Source organism: Myiozetetes cayanensis, unplaced genomic scaffold (assembly GCF_022539395.1).
Source record: "Myiozetetes cayanensis isolate MyiCay16 unplaced genomic scaffold, myiCay2020 scf5-8, whole genome shotgun sequence".
NCBI lineage: Eukaryota > Metazoa > Chordata > Aves > Passeriformes > Tyrannidae > Myiozetetes > Myiozetetes cayanensis.
In genome coordinates this window covers 34,372,994-34,393,238 of record NW_026087742.1, presented here as the reverse complement: position 1 = coordinate 34,393,238, position 20,245 = coordinate 34,372,994, and the positions used below count along the sequence as shown (strand labels likewise).

Genomic DNA, 20,245 nt, shown 5'->3' with positions numbered 1-20,245 from the left:
ATTCTGGCTGTTGGATGTGCAGGGTTTTGCAGGTCACTGAAGCTTCGACTTTCAGGAGGGATTTTCCATGCTTTGTTGACTGCTGCTGCGTACAAAGGGTCTCAAAGGCAGTGCAGGTTTTTGGGGTTACATCCGGCGCAGGATGTAACAATGCTGGTGCAGCATAGCTTCCCAGCTGTGACGTGAGGCTGCTGCGGAAACTCTGAGTGACTTTGTACTGCTAAACCCATGGCGAACAAGAAGCCTCATCCTCCACAGCAGCGAGACTGGCAATGACACTGAGGACCAGCCTCGCCTGGCTGCCACTCTGCAGGGAACCTCTCGAGTGCCTAGGCCGGGGGCTGGGTAGTGGGACAGGGGATCTGGGCAGGAGGGAAAGATGCCTTTCGGGGAGGTAGATGAGCTTTGGGAAAGAGGATACCCTTTGGGCAGGAGGACTCCCGTTGGAGAGGACAACTCTTGGGGAAGGGATGTCTTTTGGAGAGGAGGATGCCCTTTGCGAGGCTGGATGCCCTCTAGATAGGCGGACGCCTTTCGCAGCCGTTTCGAAAGAACACCCCCCGGCCAGAAGGAGGCCCTGCCCCTCCCGGCGGAGCGCGGCTGGCCCGGGGCGGGCCCGGCCCCGGGGGCGGGGAGGCGGCGGGGCGGGGAGGCGGTGGCACCCGCGCCCATTTCGGCGGCGGCGGCGGTGGGCGCGGTGCAATGGCGGGGTGGGCGCTCTGGGCCGGGGCGCTGGCGCTGCTGGCGGCGCTGCCCGCGGCCGTGGTGGCCGACACGCCGGCCAACTGCTCCTTCGCCGACCTGCTGGGCGCCTGGGAGCTCCGCGTCTGGCGGGCCGGCGGCCGCCACGGCAACTGCTCGCAGGCGGGTGAGACCGCGGCGGCCCCGCACAGTTCCCGTTCCCCGAGCAGCTCTGGGCGGGGGGGAATGGGCGTCCCGGGGAGCCCGAGGAGATGTGGGTTGGGTGGTAGCGGCGGCTCCGTGCCGGGAGAGCCTAGAGCCGACACCGGCACGGGAGGCGGGTTCCTGCATGGAAGTGCGCCTGACCACTTCTGTTTGTTCCGATTAGGGCTCGACTAGGCCTCTTGACGAGCCCCACCGGCTCTTGCCTGCTCACTGCCCCTCAGAGGTGCGTCCCTGCGCAGCTCAGCCTGCCCGGGCAGTGGCTGTGACCAGGAGGAGAGCGTGGCTGTGCTGGGTGACACACCTGGGCACCTCCTGGGAGGCCACCGGCTGCCAGAGCTGGCTGTCGGGGGAGCCTGGCAGCATCCGGAGGGGTGGAAGTACCGTGCCCCCCGAGGGGATAATGGTAGTGGGGAGTTACTATTTAGCGGTTGTACGTCAGCGTCGTTTTTAAAAATAGTAGATACTTTGCATTTTTCTTTGTCGTCATCTTTCTGATCAGATGAGAGAGACAAAGGGCAGTAGCAGCAGGGGAGGTGAGGTGAGTGGTAGAGTCGGAGCTCTGCTGTGAAGGAGCGTAGGATGGGTGATGCTTCATCCCAGATGTTGTAGAGGAAGGAAGAGTTGTCATTGCAGTCATAGTGCATGAGTGACACAGCATCGGAGACCTGCGTAGCTCTGTAGCAAGTTATGTTTTAAGTAAGCTGGTCTTTTTGAGTCAGCTGTTTGGTGCTGCTATTTTAGCACCTTTAGGAATAAAATAAATGTTGCAACATCCTTTGTACTTTTTTTTTTTTTTTATCTCTTCCACACAATAATCATGCCATAATATTTGTATTTCTTTTAGGGCCTGTGGAGAAAAAGGTGCTTGTCAATCTTCAGAAGTTAGATGTGGCTCAAGATAGTCTGGGCAACTATGGTTTCTTCACTTTGATTTACAATCAAGGCTTTGAAATTGTGATAAATGACTACAAGTGGTTTGCATTTTTTAAGGTGAGTTAAGTCGGTATGTACTAGGTCACTGGCTGTTGCTAAAATGGCCTATAGTTAGGCTTCTCTTCAGTCCCTGGGTGGCATGGGGGGTCAGTTGGGACATTTGATTATATTTGGCTCTAAGGTTTGCCTAGATTACCAGACAAAGGATTTTATTTATTTATTTATTTATTTATTTTTTAATTTTTTAACATAAGGAAATAGTTATCAGTGGCCGGGTAGGGAGTAGAAAAAAATTACAGATGCTGCTGCTTTCCTTTCTTGGCACACTTGAAACAATTGTAGGCCTTCATGAAGCTAACTCTTTAGGTAGTCTGGAAATTTTTTTTTTTATGTACTTTTCTTGACACTGTGGACCCAAGTGAAATAGCAAACACCATTCTATTTATCTTTCCTTAAAGGTGTTCTCTAATGCATGAAAACTTTGGATCCTTTTGTTCTCCTTGCTAAGGGATTTCTTTAAATTTTATTTCAGAATACTGCTTTAATATCTAAGGAGCCTTTATGCTGCCTACAGTTATTCATTTGGAGTAATACTGTTATCTCCAGTCCTTGTTAATGACTTCATACCAAGCTGAAAACAGTGATGGCAGACAGGGAGTAGACAGGAGAAAGCCTTCTTGTTAAAGGAGTGCTCTGCTGCTGTCCCAGTGAGTGGCATTGTGAGTCTGAAGGGTGGTTTGAAGTAACCTCTGCAGAATGGCTTTGCTAACTGGGAGACAGATGTGTTGTGCAGTAGTTGGTGAATGCAGCCCTGGGCAGAAACAGTGAACATGTTTCTTGGTTGTTTCAGGAAGCATGATCTTGTGTCTGGCTTCAGATGAGTCAACAGTAAACATCTAGGCCTTGTCCAAACACAAAATCTCTGAACCTTCAATAGTAGAAGGAGTGTGAAGAAATGACTTTTGCTTTATATTATCTTTCTAGGGACCATCATACATGGTTTATTTTACAGCAGCTGTTTTAAAGTCAGCATTTTCAGATGTTAAGGGAAGTGATAATCCACTCTTCAAGGAGAATTGTAATCCTTACTGAACAGAAGTGGTGTATGTGGCTCCAATTTAACTACAACTTCCTTGCAGCTTCCTGTGTGCCTGTTTGAGCTCATGTAAGGTAAAGGACTGTGTAGGCTGTTTAACACAACTAATGGAGAGGTTATTCACATGCTCACTGTTGTAGCTTAACCCCAGTGTGTAGATAGGTTACCCTGATAAGCAGCAAAGCTCCAATCAGTTGTTTGCTTATTTCCCCTCAGTGGGACAGGGGAGAGAACTGGAAGGATAAAAGTGCAAAAACTCGTGGATTGAGATAAAGGTACTTTAACAGGCAAAGCAAAAGCCATGTAGGCAAGCAAAGCAAAATAAGGAATTCATTCAAAGCAAAATAAGCAATTCATACTTGCTACCAGGAAGCAGGTCTTTGGCAATTTCCATGAAGTGGGTCTTCATCACGCGTGACTGTTACATAAGAAGGCAGATGTCATGATTCTGAATGTTCCTCTTTTTTCCTTCTTTCCTCAACTGTTATTTCTGTACATGATATTGTATGGCATGAAATATCCCTTTGGTCAGTTGGGATCAGCTGTCCAGGCTGTGTCCCCTCCCAATTTATTGTGCACCCCTAGCCTACTTGTTGGCAGGGCTGTCTGAGGAACAGGTGAGGCCTTGATACTGTGTAAGCACTGCTCAGCAATACCTAAAAAATCCCTGAATTATCAACACTGTTTTCTTCACAAATCAAAAATGTGGCACTATATCAGCTGTTATAAATATAACGAACTGTCAAGACCAGTGCACTCTTATAACTGTAAATTTTTAAAATAAGAATGCGGTTTTTAAAACTAAGGCAGGGTCTTATACTTGAGCAAAAACGAAGTGTGAGAGAGAAATACTTGATTGACATTCTCATCTGTATAAGACAGTGAAACTAAATTGCTGCAAAGAACACTCCTCATAGGTTTGGCAGGTCATACACCAAAAACTGTATGGACACTGAAATATAGTCTAACTGGGCAGAATTGCTCTGAAACTTCTCAGGCAGGGACACCTCTATGATCTCACCTACAATGGGAGGGCTTCCCTCAAAAGTAGCAGGAATTACTGCTTATGTGAGGACAGTGGAACATTATGCTACAGTACTTCCATGAATTCAGGCTTGAGGTGTCATATCTGGCAGGTAGAATTCAGCAGTCATTGTTGAACTCATTTGAGGAGAATATAGTTGAACTAGCAGACTGGGAATCCCTAGGTTGATATTTTACACTGAAATACAGAGTGGCTTTACAAGCCAGTATGCTGAGCAGTGAAACAGGTGCAGATTATCAAACTAGTTCTTGTATGTGAAAAATTTAATCATAGAAACAGTGTGGCCTGCTCTGGAACGTAAAAGGATCTGTTAGCAGCCAATTTGAAGACAGTTGAGAGTCAAGGAAGGCTCTGCTGTTGCTTGTGATGTACCTTGTGAAATACATCCTAAAACATGAGCACTAAGTCAAGTGACTGATGTGTTAATTTCTTGTATTGCATTGTTTCAAGAGTACTCTTAAAACAATATACCAAAATTGTTACAGAATAATTTAGGCAGGAAGGAACTTCTAGTGGTCATCTGATTCACCTTGTTGTTCAAAACAAGGCCAGTCAAATATATACCAGAGAAGTAGCAATACACAGTACTGTGCATTTCATGGTCATGAATGTGTCTTAGCCCTTTGTGAGCAAATGGATTAATTGTTAGTTTTGCAGGTAACTTTGGTGTTGAGAAATGGCAAGCTTGTTTGGCTCATTGTTCAATAGAAGAGAATTCATCAGCAAGATATCTTTAAATTAAAGACTTCTTTCCTTAAACATTATAAAGAGCATTAGAGCCAAATTCAGTTACCCTCTTCGCTTTTCTGCTGTAGAGGAAACAATAGATTACCAAGATGCCTGTAAAATGGTGGAGAAGCATAAGGAAATACCACAACACTTAATAAATGCATTTTTTGCTGCAGATAAGTACTTGATGTTACTGGGCAACAACATGCAATGCTGTCTATCTCCAAAATTCTTACTTCACAACCATCAGTGGGGATTTGGAGGGACGAAGTTTCTTAAAAACTGTTTGACCTTATGACATATTTAGCTGTGCCTATCTGTTTACATTTAATCCATTAAATACTGCATTACATATGAAATAGAAATACAAAATGTCTAGTCCTGGTAGAAACTAAAACCGTGGGTTTATCTTTCAAATACAAGTAATTCTTTTGTAAGACCATTATCATCATCTTTTACCCTAAAGGGTATGAGTAATATATTCCATTCGATGCAGGCTTCAGAGTTTTTTGAGCAATGTTTGCCTGTTGTTTAAAATACTTCTACCATTTACACCTGAAAGTAACATAAACATAGCAGACTTCGTTTGCGTAGTGTTGGTCATAATTGAGAAGCCTTTGGAGTGAAGAAAGGTAAACTAGAATACTGACTGGCGAGGGCCTTCCTCCCTGGAAATGCAATAAAGGGAAAGCATAAAAGCAGTCTCATAACAATCTAATTGCTTAGCCTTGATCACTGTTGAGTATTTGGAAAGTCATAAGACAAAGTTCCTTTGGAAAATTCATGGAAAGGAAGAATTTTCTTTGCTGGTAGTCTCTTGCTCTACAATAAGAAGGTACAGAACCAATATGTTTAATATGGAGTAATTTGCTGTTGTCTTTACTACTTGGTAAAATGACTTAATTCACTCTGAAATAACTTTCCAGTGTGAATATGGTTTTGAAGTTACTGCTTGATCGTGGAATAATTTCTTGGTTCATGGAGTGCTTTGTGGTAATGGAACAGCTGTAATACAGAAAGCCTTGCACATCTCCTTCCATAGTATGGGGTTTGGGCATGTCAAGAAAGTGTTTATTGCTTAAAAGCTGTTCATCAGTTTCAAATTCTGTTTATGTTGCACTAAACTTACGTGGTTAAAACTTCATCATGGTGACAGGGCAGATGAAATGTCCTTATTTATGTACTATCATCCTGTAACTTGTATTCTATAGTCCTCCAATTATGACATTGAACAGAGGATGGAGTTGCTTGGCATAATGATGAGCAGTATTTAAGCCATTAGTGTACTCTGTGTGTTTCAGGCATAGAAGTGCCACTGGTGCTAATTGAACTTCTGCGTGTATTTCTGCTTCATGTTAAAAAATTAAGCTATTAATTACTGACAAGAATGCTGTGGGCTTGTCTTAAGTGTTGGCTTTATCAGAGCTACGGTACTGTGTAGATATAGACACAGCCTGTTTAATGATGCATGCTTCAGTGAGTTTTTAATAGCTTTTTGTTCCTGTGGCTTACTAAACAGACACCCATTAAGACTTTCGTGGGGCCTCACTATCATTACAAGTTACTTGTTCTTTCATTTGGGGCCTGTGGGGAAGTGATTATATACACCAAAGGAGTGGATTGAGTGAGTTTATCTGTGCATTTTTTCCTCAGTTTGCTTTAGTATCTCAAGTAAAGAAACTCTTAACACTGTTTTATTTCTAACTATTGTTGTTCTTTGAAGTTTTCTAAGTTAAATGGAGCATCCTACTGCATTCTTACATTCTGCTTCTGACAAGTCATAGTTATTCTTCTTGCTGTTGTTTGCAGCACAAAGTAACTTCTTTGTTTCATGGGAATGCTCTCGTTTAAGGTGTGCTGCTGAAACATCCCTATACTGAACTTGTATATGGATTTAGTCTGCTGACTCTTGGTAGAAGCTTGAGCATGTGCTTCTGCTGGATAATACAAGAATTCTTTAGGGGTATGCAACATGTAAGGCTTTAAAGTTTTTTTCTCCTGAGGGATGGCAAAAGAAATAGAAGCAGCATAACATAAAAAGAGGCTGAAAGGAAAGTTGAGGCTAACTAATTTCAATTATTTATACTTTTAAGGTACTTATTGCTAAGACTACCACTTTGAGGGAGATAGTGTTGTAAGGTTCTCGCTGTTTGTACCTTAAGCTAACGGGTACTAATTCTGACTTCTGAGATGTCCTTTAGCAAAAACCATAAGTCTGTGGCACTTTTGCATTTTGAAATATTGAAACCACTTCAGCAAAAAGAAAGAAGTAGATTTTAGAATATTCCACCACGCGAGTTACTAATCTTTTCCAGACTGACTCGGTGATATCTTTGTGACATCCTTTTCTCTTTTCCCCAATGCTCCCAAATTTGGTTAAAACCAAGAACTGCGGTTCTGAAATAATCAGCCTCAATATGGGACAGTAGTTAATGTTTAAATTTTGAGATACGAAAAAAAAAAAAATTAATTTCATGTGCCAAAGTAGAAGTGTTAGAGCTGCTAAATGCTATTTAATCATCCTGCAAATCACTTGAAAGTCAACTTTTAACCTATCTTAGCTAGGCTTCCTTAACTGGCAGTGTGCAACTGCTGCTTCCCTAAAGTGTAAATTTGAAAGCACAAGTCTCAGAATTTGAGAATGTTCTCTAGAGTAAACAAAATGACCCTATAGTTGATATTTGCTTGCATTTTATATCAGCTAGCAAGATGCAGTACTTTGTTCTACTAACATAATCTTCTTTGTTTTTGTAGAGTAGGGCATCTGCAAGTCTGCAACTCTGTTCTAATACAACATGTACTTCCTGTATTAAAATGCATAGCTACACTTGTAAATTTGGTAACAAATGAGTGATAAGTCTTTCCAGCAGGTTTAATCACAGAATGTGCCAGGTTGGAAGGGACCCCCAAGGATCACTGAGCCCAAATCCTGGTCCTGCACAGGACCATCACAAAGACTCACACCATGTGCCTGAGAGTATTGTCCAAATGATTCTTGAACTGTCAGGCTTGGTGCTGTAACCACTTCCCTGGGGAGCCTGTTCCAATGTCCAAACACTCTGTGGGTGAAAAACCATTTTCTAATATCCAACTTAAATCTCCCCTGACACAACTTCAGGCCATTCCTTTGGGTTCTGTCACTGGTTACTAGAGAGAAGAGATTAGTGCCTGCCCATCCTCTTCCCTGTTAAAATAATGTTTCCAATAAGATCTGCATCCTTTTGTTCTTTCCTCTTAGTGAGATTAAAGATTTAAAGAAAGCTTTAAACAGCTATGTTTTTTACCAGGACTAGACGTGAATATGCAGGTAGATTATGTCATGATAACCAACACAGGAAAGATATGCTATTAAAAGTATACTACACCAAAAACTACACTACCTGGAGTTCAGGTATCTAACAGCAGTCTTTGAAGTTTAGCTACATGAAGCCTTTTAAGGTTAGTGTTGGAGTGTCTTGGCTGAATTCTGGCATTAGGTAAAGTCGTGAGTTGTCAGGTTTGAGAAAAATATGCATTTGAAATAGAATTAAAGCTTAAACCTCAGAACTGAAACTGTTGAATATATTTGGGTGCCTTTTTACAGGAGTTGTCCTAGACTCATCAGATCACTGGATGGAGTTGACTTAATGCTGCAGATGTGAGCTCTGGCTGATGAAGTTACCACGTGGCATGGTTGCAGTGGTATTTTTTTAACTCAGAAATGAAAGCCATCATCTTAAGTCTGCAGAGAAAGTGCATGCAGCAGTTTTCTGGTGATCACAGCTGTGTGGCTGTTGTCCTCCATGAAGGATGCTGTTACAGAATGGGTTCAGTGGATGTTCTAGATAGTGTGCTGGCGGCTTCATTGGAGTCTGGTGTTAAAATTCACATCCACCTGAGTCAGCTGTTGTTCATGCAATGATGCCATGTCCCTGCATGATTGTTACTTGGACAGACATACTTATAGTTGGTCCTCTAAAACTGGTACAGTCGGATTTACCACATCTAATCTCTCAGACCTTCATTGGTAGCAGTAAGAAATGCTGCCTTTGGTTTTAGAAATGATATTCTGATTTGGTGGTGTATCTTCTGGGAGTAAGCAGTGGATGTCATTGTCATGGCACCTATGACGATGCTACCCTATTTTAGTTCTTCTAACATGTGGCTAATTGGATAGTTAGCTGGCTTGTAGAAATTAAGCATAAATAGTGGAGGTTTTTTAAAAGTTTCTATGTTCACTTCTCTGCATCAGTGGCTCTCAATTTCCCCCTCTCAAGTCAGAAGGGGGGAAAGCAAATTGGGTATATTTTCATTACCTAGCTGACAGTGCTTCTGGGAGGTTAAATTCTCTTTATCCAGGTATCATTTGATGTGCTATGGTCTCAAAGTCTCCGTGTCCCCTTTTTAAAGTCAGTTCAGTAGTAGCTTATAGTCTACCAATCTACAAAAAGGTAGCTACAGAGGATTTGAATTGCCTAATTTTAGGCTTCTATGCAGACTGTCTGAAATGGGCTTTTGTGCCTTGAAGCACTGCCACTGACTCTCACACCCTTCCCAGTTTTGCTGATGTATGAACTGACAGAACTTGAAACTCGCTAAATTCACTTTCCCAAAAGATAAGTTGCACAAATGTTGTGAATGCTATTCTGGTTATCTATCTACATCTTTTAAAAAACAATGAATTTAATCTCCTGGAAAAGGACAAGGATTTTTAGGAGAGAAAAACAGAAAAAAGGCATTTTGCTGTTTTAATTTGCTAGTTAGGAGGTATCTTCATGAAAAAAGGCAATGAGTTAAATCCCAAATCTAATTTAATTTTAATTTAATTCAGTATAACTGTATGCTAGGCATGATCTGTGTCTGATTGTTGCATGAAGCAGGCCTGTTTCTCTAATCTTCACATATTTAGATTGAAGGCCAATTCATGTTTATTGAGAATAGCTATACTTGGTCTTGTTATAATCTGTGGCAATTTTACATAGAAAAGGCAGGTATTAATTTAATGCTATGATGTAGAGCCAAATAAAGTGATCTCACAGTAAATTATAGATGTAAAGTCACTAACCTGTTGCTTTTGGGTGTCTGGATTTCTAGCACTCCTGTTGTGAAGAGGGTATTTCTCAAGTCATCTCTGGACCTTGCCCTTGCTGTTTGGCCAAGTGTAGTTATATCCCATATTGCACAATCTTTCACAGTAAGAGAGTAGGAATAGAGCAAGGCAACAGCTCAGCTTTCTAGTGCTGCCATGCTGCGCCAGTCAGCAAACTTGCTTGCCTTGCTAGGCAAGCAGGAGTGTAGATATGAAGCGTCTGCAGCCTCCAGACTGTTCTAAAACAGAGTATTAGCCTTTAATTTTATTTCTTTGATTGATAAACTTAATTACTTCACTACATGTTCTCCTTCAGATTTCCCACAAAACCTGTACAGAGTCACAACCCCCCTCATCTCTTTAATTACTCTTTTCCATCTTGGGGCATTTCCATCACCAGAAGACACCACCTCCTTCAGTTAAGAAGCTGAGCAAGCATTTTGCTGAAACATAGTTCCAAAATCCCTGTACATGTGCAACTCTGATGGCATTTAAGGAAGTATTTTTGGACTAGGAAACTTGGATTCTATTTTTGTGATTAGAAGAGTAAAGTTAAAGCTTTTGTTGCATGGAGTTTTCAGGCTCCGTTGTAGTTTTAATACAAAACATGCTCTAACCTTAAGAGATGAGTAAAGAAAGAGCCACACACCCCACGCCACCCCCCCCCCGCCTCCCCAAGACATTCTGCTGTCAAGGCACTGCTAATGCAGAAAACTTATGTAGCTGGGTAAAGTGTTAGTGTTAACTGTTGTATGAAGACACATTTTACTGAATATATAAAATTATTACTCCTTTTCAGTACTAAAGTGATGACTTGTGTGACTGAACAGGGAAGTGTTAGGACTTGGGACGTGAGATCTTAATCACACACTCTCCTCACTGCCAACTTTAAATGAGTTGTTCTCCATGGATCATCATTTCATACTGTTTCATTCTGATAGCTCATGTAAAATTGTTTCTTGATGCTGTACCATCACATCTCAAGCTTAAAGCAGTTTTAGGAAGTCTCATCTTTGGTTCTGACTTGTAAAACAAAAACAGTACATAAATTATACATAAACACATAGAAATAGTACATGCTTCCCTGAAAGGTTACTGGATGAGAGACACTTGCTATCCTTCCTGTGTTTGAGTTAGCTTGACTGGTCACATATGTAATGCAAGAAACCTCAGGGCCCTGAAGAGAAGGGTAAGTACTAAGAGGTCTTTTGCATCTTGCTGAGAAAGTAACTGTTGAATCCAAACAACCAGCTCCTGTTAGTTGATAGTGATATTAATGCATCCTTTGTTGCTAACAGTGCAAGTCACAACCTGATTGTCTTCTGCAGTGATCTGATAAGTATCAGTTTCATTTATCTGCTTAACCTCTGGAGTATACGTTTGGTCACTTCCTCTGAAACATAGGCAAGAAGCAGCTTAGTGGGTGGGTAACTACTGCTATGCTAACAAATGCATCTGCTCAACACCAGTGTAACTTCTTCATGTTACAGTACAAAAAGGAAGGCCAGAATGTAACCAGCTACTGTAATGAGACTCTACCAGGATGGGTACATGATGTGCTTGGCCACAATTGGGCTTGTTTTATTGGACAGAAGATTAGTTCATCTCCTTCAGATGTTCGCATAAACGAGCTGCCTCTCCAGAAGCCCAGGGGAAGGTAAGCAACAGATAAGTGAGCTTTTACTGGAATAAAATGTTTCATAACTGTCCATCAGGTCTTAGCTGAAACCATAAGGACAAATTCTGTTACTGAGGGCAAAGTAAATACCAGTTATAATGTTGGAAATAAAACCTGAATGCACAAAAACAGAGTAGCATGTGCCTGTCGCATCACAGTTTCTCCTGTGGCGAAACCCAATTACAAAACTGTCATGTCTAAGCAAGATGATATATCTAGTCAGTCTCAAAGTTTTAGAAACCTTGCCTTGATCCAATATTTCCGTGTTTCTTTATCAATACCTACCACAAGACACTTCCAGAGTTAGTCTTTTACATATTGAGTTTAGAGAACACCTTTACTTTTCAATCTGTCCTTGTCTTAATGTTTTATTTGGTTGCTTTTGTTTGCAGGCTTTCAAGCAGACGTTATGTGCACAACTCTGATTTTGTAAATGCTATCAATGCTCATCAGAAGTCATGGAGAGCAGCAAGGTACAAGGAGTATGAGTATTTTGCCCTGGAAGAACTAACTAGAAGAGCTGGGGGTCTGTATTCCAGAGCTTCAAGGTAGTAAGACCTTTTGTTTTGCCATAAACCTCACTACTGCCAAGATTCTGCTTATATTTGTCCTGGCACTTTCTAGCTGTGTTTTGGCTTGTAGGTCAGATGTTTCATCAAGTTTCAAGGCCTTCCAGCTCATAGTCATAGGACATCAACATATTTTTCATTTGAATGATTATTCTGAGCATCTGTTGTCTCAAGCAGTTGAGACAAATAGGGTCACCTACCCTTTAATCTTGCCCACTAACTCGCTGTGGAATTCATATGTGCAGGGAAGAAGTGGAGACAGTCTCAGTTGTCATCTCACTCCTGTGTCTGCTCATCAGCTGCTTGCTCTAGTCTTTGTCCTGGTTCTGCTAGTTCATAATTGCAATTAAAAAGCAATAAACTGCATGCTGCCATTAAACATAAAGATTTCTGAGGGAATTCCCTGATTACTTTGATAACTTGCCATACCTTCAACAAGGATGCTCTAACGGGACTAGTGTCTCATTGCAGAAGCAGGAAAGCAGCCCTGGGAATGCCTTCAGGTCTTGCAGATCACTTAGCAGAGAGCAGTAACTGGGATTCGTACATCATCTTCTACGTTAATTTGAGAGCTAGAGTTCTTTGATCTAAAGATTCCATTCTTTACAGCTTTCTACCTTCTTGGTATTTTTGCTTTTTTCACTCTTGATATTCCTCTGAGTAGGATTGCTACTTACTTTTCCAGACTGTGGAAATTGTATGTTATAGAAGAAGGTCCTACTCTATGATAAAACTGCTGATTTTTGTGGGATAATTGTGCAGATTATCGTGTTTTCATCTTGTAGACAGAACTCACCTTGTAGATCATCTTTAAGTACAGTAAACTACTTGGTAAGAATAACCTGTTGCACCCATACAGTGCCATGATAGTATTTGGTTGGCCCTCTCCTGCTTTCAGAACAGATTCCAGTGTCTGGTATTTGTGAATGGCACCTAAGGACAAGCATTGGATTATGTGAAAGCTGATTGCAGGAGGCTCTTGGCTTACTGATGTATGAGCATCACTTGGCTGCAAGTAGTAAATGAGGAAAGTAACATTTAATACTTCTTCAATAGTCATAGTAAAAACTTGCTCCAGAGAAGTAAGTGTTGATGTAAGCCATATCTGTCTGCAGTTAAACAGTCTGTAGCTGCTGTCAGTGCATGCTGCCAAGGTCCAGGTGCCTTCTGCAGTCAGATATTCTACATACCTTCTGATGGCAGAGGTGTAAAATAGCTGCTGCAGAACTGTGTTGCAGCAACCCTCAGCACTTCAGATAAGCACAAAGGTATTTGACCTCAGCAGCTTGTAGATATTAAGGAAATGTCCCCATTTGACCATCCAGGAGCTACTCTGGCAGTCATTCTTGCAGCACCCGAGCTGGAACTGAGACCCCTTCACAGCTATGGACCCCACACTCACACAGTCAGACCAGGTTTCCATCCCAGCTTGACCCCAGGTTTCCCATAGCAGAGTCTCAGATGTCCAGATACTTAAAATAATTTAATCTTGGTGCAATAACTATATAACAAAATAACAGCTGAAGCTGGGTACTTCTGTGGAGGGGCCCTGAACAAAGAAACCCTTGGGCTTTTATCCACTCCCAGGCTATGCGGTGAAAGTCTGGAGTCCTGGGCTCCTGCCGTATCCTCTGAGTGTCCTTGGCCTCAGGTCCCCAGGCCCTTGGTTATGCAAAGGGTCGGCAGTTCACAGCCTCTTGTCTGGGGCTCTCAGAGCTCAATCTGCAGCTTGCAAACTGAGCTACCTGTACTGGATGTGTATTCCTCAACGGTGGATAGTTCATAATATAGTTCCCTCAGGGAGTGTTTTCTAGTAGGTCTTGCATCCTGCTGAAACTAATCTCTTCAGATTGACACCAACTCAGTGTAGATGGAGACTATTTCAAATTGCATAGCATGAAGTCCAACTAGTAGAAGCCAAAAGATGAAAACTGAGTGCTGTGTAATTGTTTTTTTGTCTAGAGTGTGGTATGTTTCTCAATATCATCTTCTCCTCTTTAGACCAAAGCCTGCACCTCTAACAACTGAGTTACTAAAAAAAGTTTCAAGCTTGCCAGAATCCTGGGATTGGAGAAATGTGAATGGTGTCAATTATGTCAGCCCTGTTCGGAATCAAGGTAAAAATGAATAAATAAAAGCTCTGAATGAAATGCTCTAGTGCTCTTTTGAGGTACTTTGTAATTTGCTGCTAGCAAGAAGGTTTTCTCTAGTGTCTTGCAGTTGACAGATTGCACCTTTACTATGAATAGCCTGTGGAAACTGCGTGGAGTCCTGTCTATCAACACTGCTGAACTAGGTCTTGGGTACTGCTTATGCAGACAGCAATGTAGCTTGCTGGAGTGAAGGCCAATTACCACAGAACCCTGTATAAAGACAGCTGTCAAGTTCTGCCCAATCCGTCTCAGCCATGGTTTTCTGTACACTCTTTCCATAATTCCTGCTGATGGCAAATTATCATGCAGCTTTAATGAATAAACCCATGAAAATTGCTTATATTGCCTTCAAGTCTTGCCACCCTGATAAATTTAGGAGAGGAGGCATTAGTCCATGTGAAAATTGTGGACACTGATAAATATAGAATACTGGTAAAACTAATTTTTTTTTTCTTTGCCGTGGGGTAGGGAATTATTTAGCTTAAAGTAGAATTAAAAGGTTACCATACTGGTGTATGTCTATTCTCTAGGGAATGCTTTTATAGCACTGTGGTGTGAGAGACCTGAATTAAATGGTTGGACCTGAATTAATGGAAGCCGGGAGTGGACTCTGTTCGTGTGTCCCTTCCATTTCCAAATAAACTTGCATCTTCTGGTAGTTATCTGGTTGCAACTTTTGGGGGAAGGGAATGTAACATTAGCATGGTGGGGAAAGAATTAAATCACTGATCCCTCATTTCTGGCTTAGTTGTTCTGCCAGGTGGTCTCCTGGTAGCAGAAGAAGAATAGGAAGTCTTGTGGGAGTTCTAGCTTGCAAGCTGATACGTGGCATCACTGGAAGATGGCAACAGGAAATTATATGGTCCTGTGTAGGTGTTAGTCCTCTACTTTCTCCTGGTGTGAACTGTGAATATCCCAAAGGCTCTTTTACCTGCCAGACAACTGAACACTCAGTTCCAAACTTACCCTTTCTCCAGTGTGTTGCTTCAGAGTTTCTCTAAATGAGAGCTACTCTGTTGTTTCCAATAATAAAGCTTCCTACACTTTTCCTGTAATCTGAGAGTCCATGCTGAGTATGTTAAATGTCTGTGGAATATGCATTCTGCTCTATCAAATTAGTATTTAAGCTTTCAGGCTTTAAAAAGAAAAATAAACAAAAACCCCACACACAAACAAAACCTCTAAAAGAGGTCAGTCTGTGAGCCTCATAAATGCCAGTGGGGTAGCAGGAGAGAAATTAGCAGCCATTCCAGTGGACTGAAATGATTGCCTGAATTGTATTTTTTACATTTTTGCACAAGATGCAACAAAATGTTCAGTGTCGCCCATCTAAGATGTTGTGACTGTACAGTGAGTGGGTGGCATCTTTCACTTATTCACTTTGCCCTGCTGGGTGAAGGAGTGTTCATGTTCAGGCTGATTTTGCCCCTTCTCTTCAGAGATACATCTGAGTGAAGGTGCAATTTCACAAAATCTTGCTTTTGTGATAGCTATGCTTTTATACACCTACACACTTCAAGAGAAAGTATTTTGTTTTGTTCCTCAAGCCTCCCGTATTTTCATAGCTCTGTAATATTTGACTTTCCTGCTGTCAGGAAACAGAAGGAAATCATGGACCTTGGTGACAATCAGTAGATAAAATAGGACCCCATCCAAGTAATTGTTCTTCTCTATGATGCTTGTCATTCCACTTCCAAAGGTTTTTATATGTGAAAGGAAGTTCTTAGGGAGTGAAGAGGCCTAAAGCTAGAAGCAATACTAAATTTTGACATAAAAGTAAGGCGACTTACCTCTCTGCCAGGAAACCAAAGGGAAATTAAGGTGCCTCTGAAAAGTCAGCATACAATTACATGCCCTTGGGAAGCAAGGGAAGCTGGGATGAATTCTCTATATGAAACTTGCTATTTATACCACTAGTCTCTAAAAATTCAGTTGTTTTAGGGGTAGCTGGAGAGGTGGAATATTTCTTCAACTGGAGATTACAGGACTAAATCCATTGGTAAGTTGAAATAAAAACAGTAATGTCAGTATTCACTTCAAATAATTCATTTCCCCTTAGCATATATACTCCATGAAGGGTTATTGTCTGAGGCATTATATTGAGCCTTCTCTGCCCTGTTAGTGCAGTCCCTCTAGATTCATTCTGAAGGAATAGCATAATAGCATAGCTCTTAAATGGTACTGCTAGAAAATACTGAAGAGCAGTATATTGTCTCTTATTCTTGAATAAGCTCTGTGTTCCTTCAGAAGTTGTTAGAAGTGGGTTTTTTTTAATTGCGTGCTTAGAGGCTAAATGTAGATTTCAAGTTTCTGTTCCATTGGTGTTTAACTTCTAATCACATCTGGTAGGTTCTGACTCAGTGGACTCCTAAGAATTAGTTGTACCTGACTGTAGGTAACTAGCCCTGTTTATGTTACTGAGTGCTCTTCATGGTTTTGTTTTCTTCCCTTCTTAGGCTCCTGTGGTAGCTGTTATGCGTTTTCCTCCATGGGCATGCTGGAAGCAAGAATACGTATCCTTACAAATAATACTCAGAAACCGATCTTTAGTCCCCAGCAGGTTGTGTCTTGCAGCCAGTATTCTCAGGGTAAGTGTGCTGGTATATACAGTGATAACTTTCAAGTTACGATAATGCTGCAGAAGGAGACTGTATTTTAAAAACTTCCGTGCCTTCCCCATCACACACAATTTAGTTTTTTCATAAAGTATTTGGCAGGCTATACTTCACAGTACTTTTTTATGTTTCTAAAGATTGCAGGAAAAAATTCCAGAGTTGTCAATCCACCTCACTGTGGGATGGATGATGGGATTGAATCAGGAGCAGGTGGCCTCATTCTTAGGATGTTACTGGATTTTAGGTAGATCTACCTGTGAGATGGGGAATATCTAAGGAGTAGGACTCAAAATGTAGCTAAATTACAATGCATACCTAGAAAGAATGTAACTAAATATTCTCCCAATAGTATATTTAGAGAGAGAAAGGAAGAGCATATGAGAAGGGGGAGATGAGCAAAAGCAATGACTCAAGTTTTCTGGAGGACTGTATGCTTATTAGGCAGGTCTTTGTACTGCATGTAACTAACTGCTCTTCCTGATGGGAATTGTCAGGAACGATTGAATGAGACAGGGGTCTATGTATTAGCGTTCCCACAAATGGGAATTTTGCCTTCTGTGTTACAGAAAGCTAGCTACAGCCAACTAGAATATTAGGATTGTCTGGGTCTCTGCAGTGCATGTTCAATACTGTATCTGAAAGTATTCCAAAAGATATATGTAGGAGAGGCTCCTACCTGAAATAACTCTTCAAGGGAATAAACATATATTTTTTTTGTTTAGGTTGTGATGGTGGCTTCCCATATCTCATTGCTGGAAAGTATGTCCAAGACTTTGGTGTGGTGGAAGAGGACTGCTTCCCTTACACAGCCCAAGATTCTCCATGCCTTTTCAAACGCAGCTGTTACCACTACTACACTTCAAAGTATCAGTACGTTGGTGGTTTCTATGGAGGCTGCAATGAAGCCCTAATGAAACTTGAGCTTGTTCAACATGGGCCAATGGCTGTTGCCTTTGAGGTTTATAATGATTTTATGCTTTATAAAGAGGGAATCTACCATCACACTGGGCTGCAGGATGAATTAAATCCTTTTGAATTGACCAATCATGCTGTCTTGCTGGTGGGCTATGGTGCAGACCCAGAAAGTGGTGAGAAATTCTGGATTGTGAAGAACAGCTGGGGCACCTCATGGGGAGAAGATGGTTACTTCAGAATCCGCCGTGGCACTGATGAATGTGCAATTGAAAGCATTGCAGTGGCTGCAACTCCTATTGCAAAACTATAAATGTAGAGGTCTTCGTCCAGTGCCTTGTCCTGAGCCATATGAACATACCAATTGTTGAAGACTCTGGTTAAAATCTGTCCCCTAGCTTGAACAGGACAGCTTTAAGGAATTTTTCCAGAACAAAGCAGTTTCCCTATGTGAGAGGATGAACACTGTTAATTCTGCTCTATGCACTGAAGGCTTCCTCTCGAGTCTGATGGTAGATGACCTAGAATGGCTGTTTTGGTAGCAGTGGTGATTAGTTATTCATCACTAGATACACATTTTCAGTTACCAGTTGCATTTTTTTCCGTGGACAATCTTGACCTTCAGATCTCAGAGGGAAGCGCCTGCTGTGGTAATCTCTAACTGCTTTGAAAGGACACTGTAGTGCCTTACTTCTCAGAAATCAGGAAGTCACTGCAATTTAGAACATAAGTGTGTATTGGGGAGGGAATGGGCAATTACACTGATTAAAAGGAAATTTTAAAGCTTTAAGTGTCCTGTAAAAACTGCATGTCAAACCCTTATGACAATAAAAATCAATTCTATGTTTCAGGCTGTTACTGAATGTTCCAGTTCTGGATTTTATTGCTGTGCTTTGCAATTGATCATTTCAGAGTTCAATAAAAATCACCCCACTCCCATAGGAGTTTTTTCTTGTGGAAGTTGCTTCTTTGGTGACACGTCTCTGTAAATTCTGAGCTTCTTGTCAGTAACTTTTTGCTTTAGCAGGACCTAAACTGATGGGAAAGGAGGATGAGAGGGGAGAGGAACTAAAAATCCTGCAGCTGAAGCTGAGATACCACAACAGCATCGAGCAAGTTGTCCAGGCTGTGGATAGGGGACAATTCATTGAGTAAATTGGCTAATTCCCCAGTAATCCTGCTTTAGACCTTTCTGTTAATCTGTTGCCCTATTTCTTTCAAATACAGAAGGTAGAAAAAGAGTTGAGGGGGAGGAGAATTGCAACACTTGGAATTAACCATTTCTGAGCTGCAACACAGTACTTGGTTAACACAGCAATGGTCTTTGCTGTTCTCCACTTGAGTAAACAAGAGTGGCTAAATGTGACCAAAGCATTTCTGTGCAAAGTACAGTCTTATGAGTGGGGTTTTTTAGGTGTAGGGAAGCTTATAAAATACAGAAAAATGGAAAAGTCATCTCTAATCAGAATATCTAATTTAACTTACACAGGAAAACTCCCTTTTACTTCAGTAGCAGAACTTCACAGGAACTCTGGGATTCTGGTTTGCTCAATTTGAGGGGCAGAAGAAGGATAGCTTCATAGGTTTGGCTTTCATCAATGCCCTGCCAAAAAATGTCAAGTCAATGCTGGAGATTTAGAACTTGTGTTTTTCCAGAATTGGAACAAGGAATTCTAAAATAGCTCATATTCTGCATTGGATTGTTTTAGCTGAGGGAATTGTGGGCCAGGGGAAGAGCAGGACACTTGTTCTTTCCCACGTGGATTATTTGGTATACTGGAAAACTGAGAGGCCCGTTGAGAACTAAATCACTTGCAGAAGATGGTTGTCTTTGTGTAGGTGACCTTCAGGTTTGTCCTACTACCTGTGGAGTCGCTGTGGTTTTACTACACAGATTATGCATTTTGAATATCCTGTGCATTTGGAAGTGTCAGTTCTTAATCAGCAGGTATTTTCATGAAGTTATGGCTTTGTTTGTCCTAGGTTCTTGGATTTCTTTAATAGCACATGAGATTAGCTTGAGAATAAGGGTATAAAAGCTAGATGTTTGTTTCTACTCTCTTTCAGCCATTAGGAAATCAACTCATTATCATAAAACTGTTGCTGACACCTGTGGAACTATGAATATAAAAGCACTTGCTATTCAGCATGCCTTATATCATGTTAGCTACATGTGTTTTGAATAACACTGTGTGTTATTTTCTTAGCAATTCCCACGTCTGTCACTGCACGTGTGTGGCAGCTGCACCAGTGCTACAGTGAAGATGGGAGAGTTCCTGAAGTGGTCTGTCACTGTCACTGCCCCCAGCAACTGTCATCAGACATACTTATTTGCCTCCAGCTGACTGCAGTATGGGAACATCCCTGTTTTCTGTATTCCAGAGTTGCTCAGAGGAATGTCAGTCAGCCTGTTGGAGCTGGTATGTGGCCAACATGACATCCTTGGATTCTCGACTTTCATTTGGGATTGTGGGCCAAGTACAGAAAGTACATTCAGGGGCCAGAGGCTGAAGAACAGCCAGAGTTTCCTCCCTGCAGGCC

At 41.6% G+C, this 20,245-nt stretch overlaps 1 protein-coding gene across 1 annotated transcript; it reads left to right on the top strand.

Annotated features, from left to right (window-relative positions):
• The first annotated feature begins 683 nt into the window (after positions 1-683).
• CTSC (cathepsin C) lies at positions 684-18,648 on the top strand. The gene is made up of 7 exons (XM_050332325.1): positions 684-868; positions 1,751-1,896; positions 11,268-11,434; positions 11,848-12,003; positions 14,026-14,141; positions 16,634-16,765; positions 17,515-18,648. The coding sequence occupies exons 1-7, from the start codon at positions 703-705 to the stop codon at positions 18,015-18,017; spliced, it is 1,386 nt and encodes a 461-aa protein (XP_050188282.1). The 5' UTR covers positions 684-702; the 3' UTR covers positions 18,018-18,648.
• The last annotated feature ends 1,597 nt before the right edge of the window (positions 18,649-20,245 follow it).

Coding starts and splice junctions, on each gene's coding strand:
- CTSC (XM_050332325.1), top strand. CDS start 703: ATGGCGGGGTGGGCGCTCTGGGCCGGGGCGCTGGCGCTGCTGGCGGCG. Junction 869..1,750: donor CGGCAACTGCTCGCAGGCGG/GTGAGACCGCGG, acceptor TATTTCTTTTAG/GGCCTGTGGAGAAAAAGGTG. Junction 14,142..16,633: donor CAGCCCTGTTCGGAATCAAG/GTAAAAATGAAT, acceptor TTCCCTTCTTAG/GCTCCTGTGGTAGCTGTTAT.